Here is a 25217-nt window from a genome sequence, read left to right as displayed (position 1 = left end):
AAAAGTGATTGGAAAAGGGATATTGTTGAGTCCCAGCTTGGTTCTGCTTGGTGATGAAAATAACTGGCCTTTGAGGCTGACCCTAAATTCTTAATTTTCTGAGGAATGAGCAGCATTCAGTATTCTGGAGCTGTTTAGACTTGCTGCAGTGGAGAAATATTTTAGGAATTATCCCTGTCTGCCTTGCCCCCCACTTGTGGATCGTGGAGGTCTCTTGCCAACAGCTAGGAGTCAGCAGTAGTATTCTGCTAATTAACCCCTAAGCCATTCTTTACTCCTCACCACTCAGGGATAGCATTAAACTGTTTTCCATGCTTATTTGGTTTGAATTCTGTAAGTATTGCTACTGTAGTACTGTTTACTTGGTTTTACTTCATTGTTTTTCGCTGTCATCCAGCTTTAGATGAGCACTGTCTGGTTGCCAGATTAGCTATTTTATGTCTATATATTTATGGTAATTATTAACCCAATCATCCAAAAGGTGACTTGAATGTTTTTTTTTGTTGTTGTTGTTTTGTGTGGTTGTGTTTGGTTTTTTTTGTCTCCCAGGTGTTGTGGGGGAGTTTATTTTCTGTTCATTAATAATCAAGCCATCTCTTGTCCTCATTAAGAAAATGGCATCACCATTGGTTGTGGCTAGCTTCACTGTGATAACTGCTAAGTGGGTGAGAAATTTTTTGTGGCCATCTAACATAGCTCTGGAAAAACTGAAACCCAAGCACAGAGCTGGATCTAATGTTCTCAGAATTCTTCCCACAATAAGTTTACTGCAGGGGGTTGGAACTATATGATCTTTAGAGGCCCTTTCTAACCAAACCAGTCTGTGATTCTATGATTTAGGTTAATAAAGGTGATAGTCAGTGGGCTTGTTATATATGGGGAGGAAGGGTAGCGAAGAGGCTCACTTGGTGTGGTCCCAGTAGCCTGTGGAGAGCAGTACAACCTGTTTACAGTATTTTTGGCTTGAGCTTCAACAGTGTTTCTTGAAATCTGCTTAGCAGCATCTTGGATCCTGTAGTGCTGTAACACAGCAGCCAAAGCACTAGTCCAACAGGCTGATCAGCCAGGCTTTCACGTTTTCTGCTAATGGAATGAAGAACCTATGTTGGTTTCCCAGTGCAAGGGGAAGCAGATCCGTGTTGGCTGCTAAAGCACTGCAGTTCGGGGTCTAGCTTGGTTGCGTGGTTTAGTTGATTAGGCAGTGTTGGATGATAGGTTGGACACGATGATCTTGAAGGTCTCTTCCAACCCGGTCTGGTCCATTCCATTCCATTCCATTCCATTCCATTCCATTCCATTCCATTCCATTCCATTCCATCGGCTCATCTCAATGTGCCTGCAGTCTTACATTGTCTGGCGAGTGAGCTGCTCTGCCCTGGGCTCAGCAGGAACACTGAGGCGCTGGAACAGCCACCACAGTGCAGGGAGCAGGAGGCACAGCCGTGCAGAGCAGTCTAACGAATTAACTGTGGAAGTAACAGAGCAGTTGTGCAACTCCTGTTCATTATGGTCCTATTAAGTTATCCTCATGTTTGCAGTAGAGCAGAGTGCAGTTTTTGAAGCTGTCAATGCCTGACACCACCACAACTGTCAGGAAGGAACATGAAAGCTTTGATTACACACACCCCTGGCAGGAGGTTTTTATCTGGGTGAACAGTGTTGTATTAAAAACTGTGAAGTCCTAAGGTGCAATTGAATCAGTGTGTTTCATTATCACCACCAAAAGTGGGTTGAGCTGTTGGATAGAACCCAGCTGCCTTGGTGGTTTTTTTATCCCCCAAGTGTAACTGTAGCTAAAGAACTGACTTTTGCCAGCAAAGTCATCAGTCAAGGGCTGTGTTTCTTCCTGTTCCCATTGTAAAAACTGGAAGTGGAAGACTAGTTTCTTAAGACCTAACCTGTGCTGCTAAGCTAGTAACAGTGCTTGTGGAGATGGGGAAGATCATTTGAATTGCAGTGCAAGTACGTTCAGAGGATTTGTATGAAAACCTGCAGCGAACCAAAAGGCTGAGCACTGAAATGTTACTGAATTGATCAGACTTACCCTCTACTGATTGAAGCATGCAGTTCTCACAGCTGTTATTTCAGGGAGACAGCAAGAAATAGGTTGGCCCTAAAAATGTGCCAGCAGGTGGTGAGGGTAAGATAGTAAAAGCACCAGTGCTATGGCAAGGGGGTACACTGCACAGCAGCAGGGCATGAGGTGTTTTGGTACAGGCACAGCTGTGTCAATGGGTTTTTTTACTGTGGGTTGTGAGGTCCAGTGTGCTATGAGCATGCTACTGGAGAAGCCTTTTTAAAAAGGATTTAAAAGAAGTCTGACTAAAACGTTCTAAAGCAGTGTGTATCATTCCTGGCCTCTTTGTATCACAGAATCTCAGCATGGCAGGGGTTGGAAGACATCTCAAGGGTTGATCCAGTCCAACCTCCCTGCTTAAGCAAGGGCACTCACAGCAGGTTGCTCAGGGTCACGATGTCCAGTTGGGCTTGGAATATCTCCAGAGAAGGAGAACTCCACAACCTCTCTGGGCAGCCTGTTCCAGGACTCTAGCAACCTCACAGCAAAGAATTTTCTCCTCCTGTTCAGATGGAACCTCTTGGGTTCCAGTTTGTGCCCACTGTCCCTTGTCCTGCTGCTGTGCACCAAAAGGAGTCTGGCCCTATCCTCCTTCTGCCTGCCCCCTCCCCCCCACCCCAGTTGTATCTCTTGCTGTTCATTGATCAGATCCCCTCTCAGGATACTCTTCCCCAGGCTAAACAGTCCCAGGTCTCTCAGCCTTTCCTCCTCACAGAGATGCTCCAGGCCTCTCAGCATGTTTGAAGTCTCTGCTGACTCTCTCCAGTAGTTCCCTGTCTCTCTTGAACTGGGGAGCCCAGAACTATACACGGTAGTCCAGGTGCGGCCTCACTAGGGCAAAACAGAGAAGAACCTCCCTCAACCTGCTGCTAGCCACTCCGACACACTGTTTAGTCTATTTCGTTGCTGTGACACAGTCAACGTTTCGGGAGATTGAAGTTTTACTTTCATTCACTCCCAAAAGTTTTCTGTCCTTTGTCTGTCGTGCTCTGATCTTATCCAGCGCTGAAATGAATTTAAGGCAGGAGTTTAGAATGACATTTTTGCTTTTCCCTTCGTAGTTGGTAATTAATTCTGCAGTCTAAGACTCTGAGAACTTAACAACTTAATCAAGAACTACAGAAGTATGCTTCATAATATGAGAAACTGCCTAAAATTTAACAGCTAAGAGAAAATTGCAGCTCTGCTCACTCCCCCACAGAGTTCTGCTGAAAATTTTTACTACACAGGGCTGAATTATGGCTTGGTAATGGCTGTTTTCTTTTGTTACATGAATTGTTGGCAAAGGCCTTTGGCACATTTGAGGTCAAGTACTTGTCTGATTTATTGGCTCACAGGATGGGTGAAAAGATTCTATTGCTCTAATAGTTTGGTTTCCACTCCTGGCAGAAGGTGTTGCTGTTATATCATATTTTATTACCTGCTTTGGACAAGATATATGGATGGTGTGAAAGGGTAAGCTGTGCCAGGGGAGGTTTAGGCTGGATGTTAGGAAGAAGTTCTTCATAGAAAGAATGATTTGCCATTGGGATGTGCTGCCGGGGGGGGTGGTGGAGTCACCATCACTGGAGGCATTTAGGAAGAGACTGGATGGGGTGCTGGGTGCCGTGGTTTAGTTGATTTGATGGTGTTGGATGATAGGTTGGACTCGATCTCAAAGGTCTTTTCCAACCTGGTCTATTCTATTCTATTCTATTCTATTCTATTCTATTCTATTCTATTCTATTCTATTCTATTCTATTCTATTCTATTCTATTCTATTCTATTCTATTCTATTCTATTCTATTCTATTCTTTATGATTCTATGAAACCCAAGCAACACCACCTAATGCTGTGACTATGAAATGCCAAGCAGGCTACAGGACAGATGACATCTGACAGAGAGGAAAACAATAAAATTCTATTCTATTCTATCCTATTCTATTCTACTCTATTCTATTCTATGGATTTTTTGTCTTTAAAATAATCTTACTACCTGCTGCATTACAGAGAATCACAGAATATTGTTGACTGGAAGAGACCTTCAAGATCAGCTAGTCCAACCTTCTAGTCCAACATTAGAACAGTGGATAGTGTTTGCTTTTCTTTAGTACCAAAACCTGCAAAATTTTCTACTTAATCCTGCTAAGATGAAAAACAAAATTTAAAAAAATCTAGGCCTTTTAATTGATGAATAGCTGGGTTTTGAAAAGTGGTGAGTTTGAGCAGTTGTAGGTACGACAGCTGGGAGAAGGTGGATGAACTCTGGACCACCTGCAGGCAACTAACATGATCCAGAGAGAGTTCTCTGGAAATGGTGAGATAATTTGGTGTGTTCCATTTCTCACAGCTGACATGGTGGCCAGAAGGGTGTGATACATATCTGTGAACAAGAAGCTCTGGAGTCCTCGGTGTAGGAGAGACATGGACCTGTTGGAGCAGGGCCAGAGGAAGCCGCAATAATCATGAGAGGGCTGGAAGCCCTCTGCTGTGAGGCCAGGCTAAGAAAGTTGGGCTTATTCAGCCTGGAGAAGGCTCCAGGGTGACCTTCTGGTGGCTTTTCAGTGCTTAAAGGGGCTGGTCAGAAAGCTGGGAACAGACTTTTCAGCAGGACAAGGGGTGATGGGTTTGAACTGAAAGAGGGAGATTGAGACTAGAGAGAAGGAGGAAATGTTTGACTATGAGGGTGGTGAGACACTGGCTGAGGGTGCCCAGAGAGGTGGTAGATGCTGCCACATCCTTGGGCTTCTGCACAACCCAATCTATTTGCGGATGTACTCAGTGCATGAGGTTTGGACTTGATGCCCTTTAAAGGTCCCTTCCCACCCAAACCAGTCCATGACTCTATGATAAATTGAACACTAGGACTGAGGTGATAAATTGAACACCAGGGGCCGAGGGTATTCACAGTACTGGAGTGGTCCAGGAGCTGTGTGAAAAGCCCACTGATTGCCTTAGCTGGGAGTGTAGAGCTCATCAGAATAAACTCCCTTCTGAGCATCAGCTACAGCAGAGCGATGCACCTGGATGTACAATGCTTATACACTGTTACATTTCCCTGCTATAAATAGACAGGGAAGCACCAACTTCAAATCACATACCCATGTCTCAGAGTGTGTGACTGTCCTTAACACCATGATAAAGCAGCCCTGAATACACTCTACTGTTTTATTTGGTATTTCTTTTCCCCTTGATGCTCCCAACACCTAAAGAGGAGGATTAGCTCTCTTTGGTCACTTCTGTTAGCTAGATTCATCAAATGCTTCCAGAGGTGTACATATGCAGAGCAGATGGTCTGTGTGAGGTCACAGCACAAATGTTTCTAAAGGCCAGGGTGAGCAGCTTGGTAGCCAGATTGGAAATGCTGCCATACTCCATGGATTGATTCTTTTCAGGTCCAGTAGATTGTGAATGGCAATTAACAGGAAGATTAAGGCACTAGGCAAAACACTTTCTTCCTCAGGAGAATAAATACAGTGAAGAAAGTGTAGAAGTCCATGTGCTAGCAAGCTCTTGTGTTTCAGAAACACCAGTGTTATTGTTTTCCTCTCTGTCGTGTCATCTGTCCTGTAGCCTGCTTGGCATTTCATAGTCACAGCATTAGGTGGTGTTGCTTGGGTTTCATAGAATCATAAAGAATAGAGTAGAATAGAATAGAATAGAATAGAATAGAATAGAATAGAATAGAATAGACCAGGTTGGAAGAGACCTCCAAGATCATCGCGTCCAACCCATCAGCCATTCCAACCCACCTAATCAACTAACCCATGGCACCAACCACCCCATCAAGTCTCCTCCTGAACACCTCCAATGACGGTGAAAAGGCTAGAAGTTGAGTCCAGCTATTAACTCAGCTCTACCAAGTCACCACTAAACCATGTCCCTCAGCATCACATCTACATGTTTTTTGAACACCTGCAGAGATGGGGACTCCACCACCCCTGGGCAGCCTCTTCCAGGGCATGATCACCCTTTTGGAGAAGAAATTGTTTATCATGTTCAACCTAAAGCTCTCCTGGTGCAACTTGATGCCGTTTCCTCTTGTCCTGTCACAGAAGAGACTGACCCCTCCCCAGTTCAAGAGATGGGGAACTACTGGAGAGAGTCCAGTGGAGAGCTACAAGGATGATTATGGTATTTGAACATCTCTCCTATGAAGAAAGACTGAGAGGGCTGGAGCTGTTTAGTCTGGGGAAGAGAAGGCTGAGAGGGAACCTTGTTGATGTCTATAAATATCTGAGGTGTGGGTGTCAAGATAAAGGTGCCAGGCTCTTTACAGTGGTGCCCAGTGATAGGAAAAGGAACAATGTGCATAAGCTGGAACCCAGGAAGTTCCACCTCAACGTAAGGAGAAACTTCTTTGCTGTGCAGTTGCTGGAGCCCTGGAGCAGGCTGCCCAGAGAGGCTGTGGAGTCTCCTTCTCTGGAGAGATTCCAAACCCACTGGGATGCATTCCTGTGTGACCTGCCCTAGGTGACCCTGCTTTGGCAGGGGGGTTGTGTTAGATGATCTTCAGACGTCCCTTCCTTCCAACCCCTACCATTCTATGATTCCATGATACTTGACAATGTGAGGGCCTTGTGGCTAACAGTTTTACTGAGATACAGGATCTAGTGATGGCCTGGTGTGATCTTTGTGCCATTACCCAGCTGCCCAGAGAAGAGTGGAAACTTCAGTGAAGGTAGCTGTGGTTTTCTCCCTGATGTGATCTTTACTTGTGCAGTAGGTTTGGAGTGAGGTGGAAGAGTAGAGACTTCTTGCAGAGGCTTTGGGTTTATGTTGCTTTTCCTTGTGGTGTTTGGGTGGGAGCTGTGAAGGACTGTGATAGCATTTGTGAGGCTTTTGAGGGGAGTGAAGGTGATAGTTAGGGTTGTAATGATGCAGATGGTTTCAAACGCAGCCCAGTTCAAGATCCTGACAAGAATCTGATTCCTTACATTGCAGCAACACTGTTGCCCCTGGAGTTGGCTGTTGTGCTGGTTTCATCTGTTTCACACAGCATTCAACAAGCTGTGGCTAGGTCTCTTCTCCCTGCTTGTTTCCTAATCCAGTGTTTCTCTCCCACAAGGAGTCCAAGGACATGTTTGTTTGCAAGCTGGTGTACCATAAGGGTGGAAAGCACAGTGTAAATACTCATTATTTGTTATCAGATTTGACTTCTGGAGCATGTAATTGCTATTTGAAGTTTCAGCTTTATAGTCTGTATTAATTCGGCATCTATAATAGTCTTTTAATTGGCTTTGATTGTACTTTGCAGATGATAGACTTCTAGTTAATGCCTACAACGGTATTTTAAATGCTGGCTTTGTGTAAGCATTGAGAACAACTCCTTTTTAAATCTCATGCACGTTAACAATGGAGCTCACTCACTTTACTACAGAGTTCTGACTGATCAAGTGTTGGGTGATGATTTTGAGATTAGCCCATTAATGTGTTTTTAGGCACCCTGTATCTGATCCTGATGAATTTGCACATTGACTACTACAGTTCTGTCCAACAGCTGCAGATGTTTAATGTGGGCAGGTATCATAGTATCAGTCAGGGTTGGAAGGGACCACAAGGATCATCTAGTTCCAACCCCCCTGCCATGGGCAGGGACACCCCACACTAGATCAGGCTGGACAGAGCCTCATCCAGACTGGTACCTTCAGCTCACCTGCTCACCCAAGGTGGTTTTGCTTGCTCTTGGTCAGTTTAACTGTCCATACAGGGGAGAGAAGCAGTCTGCTCTGAAAACATTGGTGTGGTGTTTTGGGCTTATTCGTTAATTCCCTAAATGAGACAAAAATCCGTAGTTGGGAATTTTACTGCTGGTTCCACAAGCTCTCAGAAGCTATTTAGGGAAGGTGTCTGTGGTTATATCATGTGTTCATGGAGAAAACTCCCATCCTAAGCTGGATATTTTTTGTAACACAGAGTAATTGGAGGCCCAGTTCCCTTGTTGGTGTTTTCATACAGTTCAAACAAATGGATTCTAATCAGTGTAAGTTGATGACACTACACTTGGAATACTGTGTCCAGTTTGGGGCTCCCCAGTTCAAGAGAGACAGGGATTTGCTGGAGAGAGTCCAATGGAGAGCTATGAGGATGGTGAAGGAACTTGAACATGGCTGATGCAATATTGAATTCAGTCTGCAAATAGGAAGAAGTGAAAAGCTTCCCCATGAGGGACATTGTGACACTGAACTTGATACTGAGGGACAAAGATTGATGGCTGAATGAACTAAAATCATTCCTCAGTCAAGCTTTGTCTGAACCTTTTTGAGATCAGCGTGTCATTACAGTGAGAGTGATACAAACTTGGGCAGTTTGATGTGTGGTGACAAGAAGAGAAAACCAGCAGAAGAGGAAGGGGAGGCACAGCCAAACGCAGTGACACACTTGTTCAGGATCATTGAGCAGTTCATTTCAGAGCTGGGAACAAACTGAGCTCCAGGCCAGGACCTGATTTGGCTGCCTCCCAGGGATTTTGAGATCCAGAGATGAAAAGACTTCAGGAAAGAGTGAACACTGAAAGTACTGAATTGTAATTTAGTACTAGGTGTCCTAGATGACAGCAGGGTATAAAGCAATCTGAGCTGTAGTGAGGAGTAATTCCTTCAAGTAGAGTCTATTCAGAAATTTTTTTTGGATTGTTTCCAAATCAAGCTCTCAGCCAGACAGGAAAAGCTGAAAAACACCTTAACCTTCAGGATGCTTTAATGGAATAAATTGAAATGGATTATTGAATTTAAGACTGTCCAAATGTGCAATTCCTCCCTCATACTAGTTATGGTATCAGAGAGAGTAAAATGTGGAGCTCAAACCCTGTTAGGCTTCCAAGTAACTGCACTGTGATACCTGTTTATACAAGAACTAACCCCTGGGAGAAAACTAGCCAGAATGGGTGAAGGTGCTGTTGAACTTGGCATAGCAATTACAGCTCTAACGCTCTTAGTTTTTAAAATCTAAATATCGACCTTTTAAAAGCTGGAACAAAAATGAGTTAATTTTGAAGGATTTAATGCTGAGCTTAAAATATGTGTTTGGTTTCTTTATAGAACCTGATGGGGTTTTGTCCTCAAAAGTGTGTTTTTTTTTTTCTTTCATGAAAGCATCAGAGATCAGTAGGCTGTTTGGAGTTAAACAGCAGCATGTAGGGTTATGGTCACACCTGAGCTTGGTTAGTGGGTTATTTCTTCCAGCTGCTCAGCTCTGTCCCACCCTTTCTCTCATCTCAAGGTGTGCTGATCCAACCACAAGTGCAGCTGCTCTTTGCCTGGGCTTAAATAGCCACTGCAGAGAATTTGGGAGAGTAACTTGGCTTGTGAGGGATCTCTGATGGCATCCAGTAGGAAGTCTCCAACTCCCCCCTTAGAGGAGGATGACCATGAAGGTTAGTTCAAAGCTAGAGCTAAGGAGATCTTAAAATAGCAGATTTTGAGATATAAGACTAAGAAGCAATCATACATTGGTGAAGTTAAGGGTAGCAAACCTCTGAAAAGGTGAAGTAGGGAAAGAGCAGGAGCTGCTGTGTTCCTTTGGTTGCCTAAACAGCCTGCTGCCTGCAGCTTGGAGTGGTCTGGAGTGTACTTGTTGCCAGTTGGATTTGATTTATACTGAATAGGAATGGGACATCTAATCAGATGTCCAACCTGTAGTGACTGCTAACTGCATTTGAGCAAGTAATCCAATGTGTTTTGCTGTAAGGGCTTGGAAAGTAGATGTGAGAAGTGTGGATGCATTTGTGACCAAGAGAGCAAATGGTATCCTGGGGTGTATCAAGTGTGCCCAGCAGTTCTAGGGAGGCTCTCCTTCCCCTATTCTGCCCTGGTGAGGCCACAGCTGGAATACTGTGTTCAGTTTGGGGCTCCCTAATTCAAGAGAGACAGGAGCCTAGTGGAGAGAGCTCAACAGAGAGCTATGAGGATGATAAAGGGACTTGGAACAGCTTTCCTGTGAAGAAAGACCTGGGGCTGTTTTAGTTTGAAGAGGAGAAGGCTGAGAGGGGATCTTATCAATGTCTATAAATATCTGAGGGGTGGGTGTCAGGGTAAAGGTGCCAGACTCTTTACAGTGGTGCCCAGTGATAGGAAAAGGAACAATGCGCATAAGCTGGAACCCAGGAAGTTCCCCCTCAACGTAAGGAGAAACTTCTTTGCTGTGCAGTTACTGGAGCCCTGGAGCAGGCTGCCCAGAGAGGCTGTGGAGTCTCCTTCTTTGAAGAGATTCCAAGCCCACTGCGATGCATTCCTGTGTGACCTGCCCTAGGTGACCCTGCTTTGGCAAGAGGGTTGGACTTAATGATGTGTAGAGGTCTCTTTGAAACCCCACCATTCAGTGATTCTATGTTGCTGTGCTGGAGTTTGCTGTGAGCAGGTTGGAGAGAGGCTCCAGTATAAATTCCCCATCCGTAAGCAGGCAGGAGGTCAGAGGAGCTTTCTTGATGGGTCCGTTCATCCTGTTGTGTTTCCCCCAATTTAGGAACCAGATTTAATTTTGTTACTATGTTTTTTAAACCCCAGCCGTTTGTCTTCAAATGTCTTTTGGAAAATAGTCTCCAGATGGCTGAGCACCAAGAGTGGGGTTGCATAAGCTCTGTTTTCCAGGGAAATCAGGCTTACAGAGCAGGTCTTTCAGATGAAGTGATGCAATGCTGCCTTCTGAAGCCAGCAGGTTCATCTCCCAGCTCTAGTCAGGGAGCCATTTAGCTTGTGGATAGAATTTATGTAGAGAAACTTCCAAAGTTCCTAGAGAGCAGCCCAGGTAAGGCTTATTTTATTTTGGTTTTAATGCTCTGGCAAGGTGGAGAGCTAACAGGTTGAGAGAGGTGATTCTGCTGCTCTGGTGAGACCTTGCCTGGAGTGCTGTGACCAGCTTGGGCCCCCAACACAAGAGACATGGACCAGCTGGAGTGGGTCCAGAGGAGGCCCACAAAGAAGATCAGAGGTCTGGAGCAGCTTCCCTATAGGGACTGGCTGAAAGAATTGGGGCTGTTCAGTATGGAGAAGAGAAGGCTCTAGGAAGTCCTTAAGCTGCATTTCAGTATCTGAAGGGGACCTATGGGAAGGCTGGGGAGGGACCATTTAGAAAGGCCTGTGGTGGTGATAGGATGAGGGGCAATGGTTTGAAACTGGAGCAGGGTAGATTTAGGTTGGATATCAGGAGGAAGCTCTTTACAATGAGTGGTGAAATATTGGAACTGGTTGCCCAGGGATGTAGTTGAGGCCCTGTCCCTGGAGACACTTGAGACCAGACTTGATGCATCCCTGGGCAGCCTGATCTAGTTGGAGATCTCCCTGCAGAAGTGTTGGACAAGATGACCTTTGAGGGTCGCTTCCAATTGGATGCAGTCTGTGAATTCCAGATACAAAGAAATTGAATGTTACACATTCTGATAACCTTTAGTTGTCTCCCAGTTTCATCTTCCAGTGCTCTTCTGTAAAAGACACAGGGTGACAAGCAAGTCTTCTGCCCAAATGGTCAATGTTAGCTTGCTTCCCTTTGCTCAGGTGCTGCTTGGAACTGGGGAGTGACAGGGTATCCAACCTGAAGAGATTCCAGAACATTTCTGGATCTCTGATTTGTAATGTGTGCTTTAGGTTCTGTCACAGCCTGCTCTGGCTTTGCTGGTGACAGATGCATGCCCTCTGTAATTACAAAGTTTGTGCTAAAAAATATTGCTGTGCTTGAAGACTGGATCAGTCTGAAGGACTGCAGGTGTCCTGGCAAATATCAGTCAGGCTTTGGTTTGTCTTTTACTGATTGACAAGAGTGGCCCTCGTGCAATAGCATAAATCACAGCAGCCAGTAGTGGCTTGGACAGTGAGATGTAGTGATGGGACAAGGGGGAATGGATTGAAGTGTGAGAGGGCAGATTTAGACTGGAGATTAGCAAGAAATTCTTTGCTGTCAGTGTGGTGAGACACTGGAACAGGTTGTCCAGGGAGATGTCCCCCACTCTGGAGGTGTTCAAAGCCAGGCCTTGAGCAGCCTGGTCTAGTGGAAGGTGTCCCAGCCACCTCACTCAGGTGCATTTTTCAGGCTCAGTATAGATCTGGAAATTGTAGGGGAGCAGGGAAAATGCAGATTAAGTCTCTATGCAGTGTAATGGGATTGGTTTTGTTGTTGATTTTGGTGGGGGGAGGTTCTCAGCATCTCTGAAGTGATCATGTTTGAATTGACCATGTTCCCAGTGTTCATCAGACTTTTGCCTCCAGATGCAGAAGAGGTGTTTGCTAGTGATGAAATGAACTGTGTAGATCTCTCCAGCTTTCAGCTAGCTTTGGGGCCAGCACTTCCAATTTGAAGCTGAAAAATGGTATCAGTGCAGACCTTAAGGTGAGAATGAAGCTCTCAGCAGCTCAGATTAGGAGTCTTTAGTCTACATCTGGTCAATTATTCATCATGACACTTGTACAGTGTCTTCTGGAGTGTAGCCTTGAGCAGGTAGGTGAGGCTGCAGTCTAGCTGATGGTGTTAATAGACTTGTTCTCCAGACTGATAGGTGTGCTGACTGCCTGGCTCCACGAGAGCCGCTCTTCTGTGCTAGCAAGTGCAAGCATGCAAGTTGAGGCAAAATGCTACTCGTGTGTGTGATAAGCTCTTTGCTTACAGGATGGTTCCATGAGCTCTTTGCTATGCTGGAGCTGTGAAATGCTGGGATCAGGCTCCTCTGTTCAGAGAGACTGGATTTACTAGGATTTAGTTGTCTGACTGTGTGATTCAGCAAGTTGTGAGAATAATGTGAATGATGAGCAGCTTTTTGAGCTTCTCAGTAGTTGACACAATAGTTAATTAAATATATCAACTTTAAAGCACTCAAGAGTGGTATCCAGTTCAGACAGAGAAGGCTAATGCCATGCCATGGTTAGAACAACCAACAGGGAACAAAAATGCTTACCCTTGAAGGACTTGGCTTCCTTTATGTCTCACACAAGAAGGACATCAAACGGCTGGAGAGGGCCCAGAGGATGCCACAAAGGTGATCAGAGGGCTGGAAAACTTCCCCCAAGGGGACAGGCTATGAGAGTTGGGGCTGTTCAGCCTGGAGAAGAGAAGGTTCTAGGGAGACTATAGAGTGGCCCTCCAGTACCTGAAGGGGGCTACAAGAAAGCTGGAGAGGAGTTTTTTACAAGGGCTTGTAGTGACAGGACAAGGGGCAATGGCTTTAATGTGGAAGAGGGGAGATTTGTGCTAGAAATTGGGAAGAAATTTGTTAACAGTGAGGGTGGTGAGACACTGGAACAGGTTGCCCAGGGAGGTTGTGGATGCCCCCTCCCTGGAGGTAAAGGCCAGGTTGGATGAAGCCTTGAGCAGTCTGGTGTAGTGGGAGGTGTCCCTGCCCATAGCAGGGGTTTGGAACTCGGTCTTCTTGCAGGTCCCTTCCAGCTCAAACCACTCTCTGAACCTATGAATTACCTTAAATAGTAGTGGAAATGCAGCACAGCAACACCATTGCCTTTCTGTGTCACTAGTACAAATCTCAAATTGCTCCTTTCCTGAGATGTGTCATTAACACCATCATTTAATTCATATCTCTGAGTAACTTAAATACAATACCCAGAGTCCTGACAGGACAGCGCTTGGCCAGACTGGGAGCTGTAGCTTGTCACCTTTAATGGTGAAGTAAGGCCCCAACTGGACACCTTACTTTTCTGAGCCATGTGGAGGAAGGTGTCTGCTGTGACAAGTAAACTCTGCTGTTAGGACACAATACTTACATAGGAAAAACTGGAGCTGATGGTCTGTCATCTCCTAATTATTTCTTTTCATGTCTACTCAGGCCAGTGGGCACAAACTGGAACCTAGGAGATTCTATCTGAACAGGAGGGGGAAATTCTTTGCTGTGAGGGTGCTGGAGCCCTGTAGCAGGCTGCCCAGAGATGTTGTGGAGTCTCCTTGTCTGGAGAGATTCCAAACCCACCTGGACTTTGTGGTCCTGGGTAAGCTGCTGTGAGTGGCCCTGCTTTAGCAGGGAGGTTAGACTGGATGACCTCCAGAGGTCTCTTCCGCACCCCCGTCATGCTGGGATTCTGGGATTCAGACCCTTGCTACTTATTACACTTAGTAATTGGTGTGGCTACTTAATGCCAGCCTTTTTTTATTTCCCTTCTCCTTTTTTCATAAGCTGAGAAAACTAATTTCTGTGTCTGGATGAAAGTCAATACAATCATCTGTGCTGCATTGCTGCTTTTGCTTTTCCCTCAACAATTAATTAAAGCCTGTGAAGTAACCTTGCTCTCCAGAGAGGTTTACCCTTCTCAGAGAACTTAGTGAATTGGGAACTGGATTAGAATGTAGTGGTAGATGCCAATAGAAACTGCATTTGGCTGCTGATTTGAGTGGTCTGAAAATAGAAACCTTGATTTTAGAGAGTGATAAAAGAAATGAAGAATGATAGAATGGCTTAGGTTGGAAGGGACCTCCAAAGGTGCAACTCCCCTGCCGTGAGCAGGGACATCCTCCACTAGATGAGGATTCTCAGAGCTTTGTTGAGCCTCACATTGAGTATCTCCAGGGATGGGGCCTCAACTACATCCTCGGGCAGCCTGTTGCAGCATTCCACTGCCATCATGGTAAAGATCTTCCTCCTAACATCCAACCTAAATTTGCTCTTCTCTAATTTGCACCCATTGTCCCTCATCCTTTCCCTGCAGGCCTTTGGAAACAGTCCCTTTGCAGCCTTTTCTTAGGCCCCCTTCAGGTACCGGTCTCTCCAGAGCCTTCTCTTCTCCAGGCTGAACATCCCCAGCTTCTTCAGCCTGTCCTTGTGGAAGAGGTGTTCCAGCCTCTTGATCATTGTTGTGGCCATCCTCTGGACCCACTCCATCAGGTCCATGTCCTTCCTGTATTGAGGGCTCCAGAGCTGCTTGCAGTACTCCAGGTGAGGTCTCACCAGCAGATATAACTGCAGCTGCAGTCTTGCTTCTTACATGGTTACATTTATTGATTTAAACATATTGCAGTCTGGCATAAGGTTTTCTACTTGAAGGCAGGACTTCTGGAGAGGTGGGGAGGATTGACCATGCTTCCCCCCATGTGAAAATATTTTCTGTTTCTTCTGTTATTTTGACTCAACTTCTTTTTGCATGTCTGTACTGACCATGTGTGTGGGGGTTGCCTCCCAAAGCTTGATAGCAAAGCATTGCAGTTTCTCTGTGGTGATTTTCTGTGTGGCTGTTCTGTGGGTTTGGGCTTTTAATGAAAAGCTCAAGTGTGCAATTGCCTATAAGCAGTGGTTCTGCAGCAGTGGTTGTGGAGTTTCAGTGCAGTTCTGTGTAGCTCTGTCCATTTACAGGAAAGCCTGTCTACCACTACTGATACCAAAAATGAGCAAACCTAGTGTGTGGATGATTTGGGTTTCTGAAACTGCAAAACTTTGGGCTCCTCTCTCAAGTCATTGCAAATCAGGTGCAGATAAAGTGAAACCTAGTGGGACTGCACAATACTCTCCCTCTTGAAATCAGAAACAAGTAGTCTTGGTATGGTGGTGGTTGGAAAGGACTTAGCAACCTGATCTAACTGGAGGTGTCCTGCTCCCCACAGTGGGTGTTGGACAAGGTAACCTTTAAGGGTCCCTTCCAACCTAATGTATTCTGGGACCTCTGGGGATCATACAGTCCAGCCCCACTGCTAAAGCAGGGCCTTTCATAGCAGGTTGCCCATGATCACAATGTCCAGGTGGTTTTGGAATCTCTTCAGAGAATGAGACTCTGCAACCTCTCTGGGCAGCCTGCTCTAGAGGTCCAGCACACAGCTTCACAGTAAAGAATTTTCTCCTCCTGTTCAGATGGAATCTCCTGGGTTCCTGTTTGTGCCCACTGCCTCTTGTCCTGTCACTGGGCTCCACTGAAAAGAGTCTGGCCCCATTGTCTTGCTGCCCACCCCCCTCCTCCCAACACACACACTTCACCTCTTGCTGCTCATTGATCAGATACCCTTTCAGGCTGCTCTTCTCTAGGCTAAAAAGCCCCAGGTCTCTCAACCTTTCCTCCTCACAGAGATGCTTCAGGCCACTCAGTATCTTTGTAGCCTCTGCTGGACTGTCTCCAGTAGTTCCCTGCCTCTCTTCAATGGGGAGCCCAGAACTTACCCAGTGCCTAGGCTTCCCTTGATCTTTCTGTATTCTCTGAACTTCTGACTGTAGAGCTCAGTGATGGATGTTTAGGAGGAAGAAGGGCTCTGCAGGATGCTCCCAGTGAGCACCTTTAGCCAGCATTCCATGTGTGTGTGCAGCTGTGACCTTCCTCAGAGTTCAGAGGCAGACCTGTCTGCAAGTGGCTGTTTTATGGCTGTTGTCCACACCGGGTGGCATTTGCAGCTTTCACACCACACAGCCAAAGCCTTATGGCCTTCCGCTGTGTGTCACTTTTGTTTATCAACTGTAACTGACTTCTGCAAAGCCCTCAGGGCTGAGTGCCCCCCTCAGTGTGTTTGGAGCAGCACAGAGAAGGGGATTATCCGTGTGTAGCTCAGTGGAGCCTGGTACGTGGGTGAACTGGCGTGCCCCTGTGCTGCTGCTGTGCTGGCACAGAGATGGCTCTGTCCCTACAGGCATAGGACTCTGTGCTCCCAGGGGAGCCTGCTGGGGAGAGTGAGCTGGCTCCTGGAGCCAGTTCTATGTGAGTGTGACTTGTTTCTCTTTCTCTTCCCAGCCATGTCTCAAGCTGTGCAGACCAATGGGACACAACCTTTAAGCAAAACATGGGAGCTGAGTTTGTACGAACTGCAAAGGACACCTCAGGTAATAGGTGCTGAAGAGCTGGGCTCCATGGCAGGGCTTTTTGTACTACTTAGGCTGTTCAGTGCCTACTCTAAATAGAATTATAGAATAGAATCATAGAATCATTTTGGTTGGAAGAGACCTTTAAGATCATGCATCCAACCGTTAACCCAACACAACCAGGTCACCACTAAACCATGTCCCTCAGCACCACACATATGCAGCTATGAAATCCCTCTGGGATGGTGACTTCACCACTGCCCTGGGCAGCCTGTTCCAGGACTTGACAATCCTTTTGGGGAAGAAATTGTTCCTAGTGTCCAACCTAAACCTTTCCTAACGCAACTTGAAACCGTTTCCTCTTGTCCTGTTGCTTGTTCCTTGGGACAAGAAACCAATAGAAATGACAGAATGTGTTAAAAAGAAATCATTCCAAAATCAGTCTGTTTTATACTATTAGAAAAACAAACTGATGTTTGACCTCTATTTCTTTTTTCCTTCATCCTACTTCATGTGGTGGGCTATGTGCCTTGGGGTTGTGGATCATGTATCACAGAATAGTTTAAGTTGGAAGGGACTCTACAGATCATCCAGTTCCAACCACCTGCCACTAGACCTGGTTGCTCAAGGCCTCATCCAGCCTGGCCTTGAACACCTCCAGGGAGGGGACATCACAACCTCCCTGGGAAATCTGTTCCAGCATCTCGCTATCCTCACTGTAAATAACTTTGTCCTGATCTCGTGTGTGCATCTTGTTTTGTCTTTTTGCTGTGTCTTTGTGCTTGTGTTCATCTTTTCCCTGTGTTTCTCTTTAGAAGAGCAGTAAAACATGCAGTCTCCATGAGGAAGTTTCCATTCAAGTTTACTTTCTTCTCCACTAGGAAGCAATCACTGATGGCTTGGAAATAGTGGTATCCCCCCGAAGCCTCCACAGTGAGCTGATGTGTCCCATCTGCTTGGATATGTTAAAAAACACCATGACAACAAAAGAATGTTTGCATCGCTTCTGCGCCGACTGCATCATCACAGCCCTCAGGAGTGGGTATGTACAGGGTGCTGGGGGAAAAGGGGTGGGAGCAAGTGTGAGCAAGAAGATCCTTCAGGCCCTGGGGGTTGCTGTTAAAATGTCACCTGCCTGTGCAGTGCAAGGGCTGAATGTGGAGTAAAACATTCCTACTTCCTTCCTGTGTGTTCATCTGTGGCAGATTAGATCTGTTCTTTTCCTCCTGTGAAAAGTCATCCCATCACTTGTGTTTGTTGCAAGAAGTTGAAAATCTCTCTTGTCTTTTTTTGCAGTTCAGTCAGTGATGTGAGTATCCATTTGTCATAATGCCCTCTGTTCAGAGGTCACAATCTGCTGTGCCTGTATAAATTCTGAGGAGTAATGAGCAAAAATATGCTTGAGGGAAAGAAGAAACATAGAATGGCTTAGGTTGGAAGGGACCTTGGAGATCATCTGTTCCAACCACCCTGCCATGGGCAGGGACACCTCTCAATCTCAGAAACATTCAGGTTGGAGAAGACCCTCAGGATCACCAAGTCCAACCAATAACCCTACTCTACAAGGCTCACCCCCTAAACCATATCCCCAAGCACCACATCCCTGGAGACATTCAAGATCAGACTTGATGTGGCCCTGGGCAGTCTGATCTAGTTGGAGGTGTCCCTGCTGACTGCAGGGTGGTTGAACAAGCTGACCCTTGAGGGACCCTTCCAACCCAATGCAATCTGTGAATCAATGTGTCAGTCAGTATGGTTTTTCTCCCTTCTTGTTCATGTCCAGCAACAAAGAATGTCCCACGTGTCGTAAAAAGCTCGTTTCGAAACGGTCGCTGAGGCCAGATCCCAACTTTGATGCTCTCATCAGCAAAATCTATCCGAGCCGGGATGAGTATGAAGCCCATCAGGAGAGAGTGCTGGCAAGAATCAGCAAGCACAACAACCAGCAAGCTTTAAGCCACAGCATTGAGGAAGGATTAAAGATCCAAGCCATGAACAGGTGCGTAATCCACCTCCTTTGGCCACCTGTAACCTTGTTTGACTCACACTAATACACCATCTGTCCTCGCTCCCTGTATAGTCTGAAAGTTCTCTCTGAGGTCTGCACAAATCATTTTTAACCTCTGGCAGAATGATTTGTTCAACCAAGTAACAAGGGGTAGGGCAAGAAATGGCCTCAAGTTGCACTGGGGAAGCTTAGATTGGCTATTAGAAAGAATTTCTTTACTGAAAGGATTTTCAAGCCCTAGAACAGGCTGCCCAGGGAGGGGCTGGAGTCCCCATCCCCGGAGGAATTGGAAAGTTGGGCAGATGTGGTGTTGAGGGCTATGACTTGGTTGAGGACTTGTCAGTGTTAAGCTAATGATTGGACTCAATGATCTTAAAGATGCAGTTTTGTGATTTGTAACCTTTGAATACTGCTTTGTACCATAGAATCATTAAGGTTGGAGAAGATCTCTAAGATCATCAAGTCCAATGTTGTACCAAACACCTCCATGACCACTAAAACATGTCTGAAATAATTGTATGAAGTTTAAAATCACCTTAAAAAATGTGGCAGTTTGTTATTTTTTTTTCTTATCCCTCAGTCTTGTCTGTATCTTTCTATAAGGAAAACCATATAACCCCCCCAAATTAAATACTTTAAAGATCTCTGAAATGTTTAGTTTCTATGTGTACTTATGACTGATGGGTGGCAGGGCAGGAATGGGGAGAGGGAGAAGGTGCACAAATTTTGTGGGGCCTGTCTCACTAAAACATTGATTTCTACATATTCCTGATCAGGCTGCAGAGGGGCAAGAAACAGCAGATTGAGAATGGCAGTGGAGCAGAGGACAACGGTGACAGCTCCCACTGCAGCAATGCCTCAACACACAGCAACCAGGAAGCAGGGCCTAGTAACAAGAGGACCAAAACATCAGATGATTCTGGGCTGGAACTGGACAATAACAACACAGCTGTGGCAATAGACCCTGTCATGGATGGTGCCAGTGAAATAGAACTGGTCTTCAGGCCTCACCCGACCCTCATGGAGAATGATGACAGTGCACAGACGAGGTAAAGGTCTTCCCTTCCTCTTTGTGTATTCTGCTGTGATGCTCTGGTGTGTGTTTTCTGTCACTCCTTGGGGCTTTTAAAAATCGGTTTCTTTTGGTGATCACAGTCTGTTATGAGTTGGAAGGGACCTCTGGAGATCACTGAGTCCTACCCTGCTGCCAAAGCAGGGTGACCTAGGGCAGATCACACAGGAACACATACAGGCAGGTTTTGAAAGCCTTCAGAAAAGGAGACTCCACAACCTCTCTGGGCAGCCTGCTGCAGGGCTCCAGCACCCTCACAAAAAAGAAGTTTTTCCTTATGTTGAGGTGGAACTTCTGTGTTCCAGCTTGTACCCATTGTTCCTTTTCTTATCACTGGGCACCACCAAAAAGAGCCTGGCACCTTAATCTTCACACCCACCCCTTAGATATTCATAGACATTGATAAGATTCCCTCTCAGCCTCCTCTTCTCCAGACTAAACAGCCCCAGGTGTCTGTCTTAACCATATCCACTCTCTTCCTTGTTCCACTGCAAGTGGGGTGTGTGGGACAGCTCAGACATTACCAAACATGCAGCAACAATCTGTTCTCAGCTTTTGATCACAAAGATGTTTCAAGGGATTTTAGCCTTGCAGCTCACAGTAGGTGCTAGGATGATGGTATAAGATAAAGCCCTTATTAAAAGATTCTTTGTGAATAAACAACCCTTGATAGGAGGAGAGGAATTGGCCTCAAGTTGAGGTGTTAAGGGACATGGTTTAGCACTAGAATTGAGCACAGTTGGACTGGATGATCTTAAAGGTCTTTTCCAATGGAAATGATTCTGTGATTCTTGCATAAGTGCCAGCAGTTTGCAGAGCAGATTTTTGTCAGCAGGATTTACAGGCTGGAAGCTTTTCCTGGCATTATTTTTCATGCTCCAGTCCAAGCACAGTCTGCCGATTTTTTTTTTTTTTTTGGATCACACCAATGAGCAGTCTCATGGAGTTTCCTCAGATCTCTTCCTGGCTTTCTCTCCTGATGAGACAACCCTCTGTAGGGCCTATAAATATATTAGAAGCTTCAGCCAGCTTTTCTTTATGGTTTGGAACTGCAAGGGAGTTCTGGGTGGTGTTCTGAAAGCAGAAAGCAAACTAAGCTTGTGGGAGAGGCCACTGCAGCATGAATCAAGCCTTCAGTTCTTAGGTGAAGAATCCAAGAGAGGACAGATAGTGAGACAAGGAAGAGTAATTAATGAGTGTTGTGTGTGCAGCTCTTGCACCTTAGTTTCTTGTCCAGGCACTTCAAGCTGTATCTGTGCTCAGATTTAAGCAGTCCTGAGTATTGTGAGAACTCCCTGGCAACCTGTTACTAGATTTTTTTTTTTTCATTGGGAGCAGATGCCAGGCTGTGTTGTCTCCTTTCTACAAAGAGCAGGAGGGCTGAGTGGAGGAGCATCACAAAGATGTATGGGCACTTTGGAACAATGAGCTGCTTGCATGTCTTGGGTGAAAACAATTCATGTTCTTGTTTGTGAGCTGCCTTTAAAGAATTTCACACTTGATGCTTAATACTTTGGGGTGTTCCAGATGTCCTTCCCATACCTGCAAGTGTCTTTGATTCTTTTTTGTGGTTGTTGACACAGATACATCAAAACCTCAGGCAATGCCACTGTTGATCACCTGTCCAAGTACCTAGCTGTGAGACTGGCTTTGGAGGAGCTTCGTAGCAAAGGAGAGTCAAACCAGATGAACCTTGACACAGCCAGTGAGAAGCAGTACACCATCTACATCGCTACTGCCAATGGGCAGTTCACTGTAAGTACAGCCTCTGGCTAGGAGTCAGCAGCAAGGCATCTTTGGTACAGACTGGATCTGGAATGGCTCAATGGTTTGCATGGAGACTGGTGACAAGTGGTGTCCTTCAGGAGTCTGTGCTGGGACCAGTGTTGTTTAGCATCATCACTGACACACAGTGGGACTGAGTGCACCCTCAACAGGTTTGCAGGTGACACTAGCTAGGTGGTGTGGTTGAACTGAGGAGCAGGTTGTCATCTGGAGGGACCTGGGCAACCTGAAGTACTGGAAAAGTACTGGTCCTGTACCTGGGTCAGGACAATCCCCAATGTAGGTACAGGCCAGTGGATGAAGGGATGGAGAGCAGCATTGTGGAGATTTTGGGGTGCTGGTGAGTGGAAAGCTGGACAGCACACTGTGCACTCACCACCCACAGACAGCCATGTCCTGGGCTGGTCCACAGCAGCATGGGCAGCAGGTGGAGGGAGGGGATTCTGCCACTCTGCTTTGCTCTGCTGAGATTCCCCCTGGAGTGCTGGGGCCAGCTCTGGAGTCCTCAGCACAGGGGAGACATGGGCCTGTTGGAGCAGTGCTAAAGGAGGCTACAACAGTGGTGGGAGCCCTCTGCTGTGAGGCCAAGCTGAGAGAGAATTGGGCTTGTTCAGCCTGGAGAAGAGAAGGTCCCAGGGAGACTTTTTGATCACCTGATTTCAGCTGCCTTGTTTTTACAGTACTACCCATAAAAGGCACAGGTTACTTCATTTCTCCTTTGGTGTTCTCTTCTAGGTACTAAATGGGTCCTTCTCCTTGGAACTGGTCAGTGAGAAGTACTGGAAAGTCAACAAACCCATGGAACTGTACTATGCACCCACAAAGGAACATAAATAAGCTGTGCTGGAAACCTGAGCTGGGACTAACTTTTTATAGCTATGACTTCTTTAATATTAATGAAGGCACCACTGTTATTATCTTCATGGACACTACAGGTGGTGCCTTCAGGCTCTCTCAGTATACTTCATTAATATTAGCCAGTATTCTGGGTTGTACTTAATTTAGTCTGTTTTGGGTTTTTGGCTTTTCCCTAGGAGACTAAATGACCTTTTCCAGTGCATTCCAATGTTTGACATGCTTTTTTGTTCCTGATGCATGATAACTGAACAAGTGTTCCAGTTTGGAATGTCTTAATTTCATCCAGGTACCTCTGGATTCCTGATATTTGCCATGGTTAATAGTAGCCTTTGTGGAGTACTGAGCATGGGTAGCCAAGTCTATTCAATAGTCACCTAAGCCAAGGAATGTCTTAGATACTGTCATTTGCTAAAGGTTACCCATGGAAAAGCTGGGTAGAGAGCTGATTTCTGGCAGCTGGAGGTAGTGGCATTTCCTGAGAAAAGATGTTTTAGTTACTTTGTTATCAACAATGAGCTGCAGCGACACTTTAAAATCCTGCTGTTTACTGGGCTTGATACTTTGGTGCGAGGTGAAACAGGAGATTTGCTTTTTAACCAGTATTTCAGTCAAACACCCCCCACCTCCCCAAACCCTTAACACCCTAAACCGGTAACTCTTGCCATGTAAGACCTTGCCAGTCTTGAGGCACGCTTCATCTTCCCGCCTGGCTCCTGTGGCAGCGTTACCCTGTCCTCATGAGCCCTGCTCTGTTGCCTATAATAACAGATTTTCATTGTGAATGTATTGGAATGTGCTGTGAAGAACTGCCCTGAAAATGTGTGTGTGGGGGTGTCAGTCAAATCCCTGATTCCAGCACAGGGACTTAAGGCAATGCCAAAATGCTTTACTTTGTGGAACTTGTGCCACCCCAGCTGTGAGCTTCTCGGGGCTCCAGGCTGAGCAGGGAGGACTTCAACCATAAGCTGCTTCAAGATTCTATTTGTTTCTTTTCTTTTTGTCATAGCTTTAACAAACATGGCTTAGCACTTTGGGAGACAATTTTAGTACTTGACCAAGTTTACCATTTAGTGTCTTAAATTTTGGTTGAAGTTTTCAAATGTGGCAGTAGTGTGAAGTACAGTAGCTGCTGTCCTCCTGCATGTTCACCTCCTCTTCCCTCACGCTGAGCCTTGCTGTCACTTCACAGGGGTTGCTTTACCTGTTGGCTTGTCTGAAGGGAAATACTGTTACTGAGAGTCCCTTGGCTAGTAAGACTCACTGATGGAGCCTTCACCCCTTTGCATCCAAAGCTAGAAGCAGCTACCATAGCTGAGAAGCAATAGACTTTAAACCATGTGACATTGCTCCTGCATCTTGCCTGTTGCCAGACTGGTTTTGGCCTGTGGTACAGAAGTATTCAGCTGCTCTGGGATTCTCCTGGGATGAAGTGCCCTTCAAGCACTTCTGTCTTTGAAGCACTTGTAAATACACATCCATTCCCACTGCTGTTTCAGATCTGCTTTATCCCGACGTGAGAACTGCGCAGGCTTTTTGGAGTAAACAAATTCTTTCCCATTACTGAAAGACTTGGTTTTCTGTGACATGGAGGTTTCAGACCCCAGCACACAGAGGGGGCAGTTTTGAAGGAGCTCTGTTCTTCATGACTTCCTGGTGCAATGTTGGTTGTATAGACTAGTAGTGCATGTCCGCTATGTGTAAGGCGGGGGGTGGGGGAGCAGGGATTGTAACCGCTTTAAAGCGGAGGGGGAGCTGTCTAGGTTAATGGCTGTGTACCCTCCTGTTGTGATAGCTAAGGGCACATCCAGTCTCTCAAGAGAGTTGTTTGTGAAGCCGAAAGGTCTGTCTAGGAGCTGTCACTTTGTCCCCAGTTTGTTAAAGTGTGGGAGAATGTGAAGCTTTTATGTTGTAGTGAATTTAGTGAGTATTTATGTTCCTTAAATATGATATCTAAATATCTAATGTAGTTGTTGGATTAAACCCTTGATTGCACTGTGAATCTTGAGTGCTACAAGCCATTTTATTTCCACAATGACTCTGCTTCTCCACCTCTTCAAGCTGTGTTATTTTTCATGTGTTAGGTGTGGGTAAGCTCCATAGCTCTAGTATCCAACTAAACTCACCCTGAAATTCTCAAACTGACAATAAAAGCAGAAATGTTACCAACCACTTCCAGAAATCCCAGTGTTACTTCCTTTTAGAATTCCCAAGGGAAATCCTGTGGACAATTTGTGTTGGTAAGTGCTGCCATGCCTGTGGCTCTCCAGAGGGGAGGGGCGGGGAGGTGCAGCTGACCTCTGCTACTGTGGTGTCAGTTGAGCCTGTCCCTGACCGCTGCTACAGTCACAGAATTATTAAAGTTGGAAAAGATGTTTAAGATAAGTCCAACCATAACCCAGCCACCATCACCCCTAAATTCTATCCTGAAGTGCCATATCTACACCTCCAGGGATGGTGACTACCACCTCCCTCAGCAGCCTCTTCCACCACCTGACCACTCTTGCAGGAAAGAAATTGTTCCTAATCTCCAACCTGAACCACCCCTGGCACAACTTAAACTCATTTCCTCTTGTCCTATCACAGTTACTTGGAAAAGAGACCAGTATCAGTCTCATTCTAACCTCCTTTCAGGAGGTCTACTGTAAGTGCCTTACCTGTGCATGTTCTGTGCCTTGAACCAGGCAAATCGAAGATGCCAGTTCTTCCACTGACCTGCCAGAGGTGCTGCTGTTCT

General features: G+C 45.9%; 1 protein-coding gene across 3 annotated transcripts in view; it reads left to right on the top strand.

The window, feature by feature from the left end:
* RNF2 (ring finger protein 2) overlaps nt 1-24646 on the top strand; it is a 28507-nt gene extending 3861 nt beyond the window's left edge. For 2 of the 3 annotated variants that reach the window (XM_068141327.1, XM_068141326.1), the window contains exons 2-7: nt 16693-16781; nt 17642-17802; nt 18544-18759; nt 19545-19817; nt 21424-21595; nt 22361-24646. In XM_068141327.1, coding sequence (XP_067997428.1) covers nt 16695-16781; nt 17642-17802; nt 18544-18759; nt 19545-19817; nt 21424-21595; nt 22361-22462 — 1011 coding nt within the window. In that variant the 5' untranslated portion in view covers nt 16693-16694 and the 3' untranslated portion in view covers nt 22463-24646. Of the gene's footprint in view, nt 1-9370; nt 9432-16692; nt 16782-17641; nt 17803-18543; nt 18760-19544; nt 19818-21423; nt 21596-22360 lie in introns of those variants that run through there. The other variant, XM_068141325.1, reaches the window with a different exon arrangement.
* Nucleotides 24647-25217: the final 571 nt, after the last annotated feature.

The sequence above is a fragment of the Melanerpes formicivorus genome, unplaced genomic scaffold, assembly GCF_026170545.1.
Source record: "Melanerpes formicivorus ecotype bairdi unplaced genomic scaffold, bMelFor1.0.p_v2 SCAF_7, whole genome shotgun sequence".
NCBI classification, from domain to species: Eukaryota; Metazoa; Chordata; class Aves; order Piciformes; family Picidae; genus Melanerpes; species Melanerpes formicivorus.
This window is presented reverse-complemented; position numbering and strand designations above follow the sequence as displayed.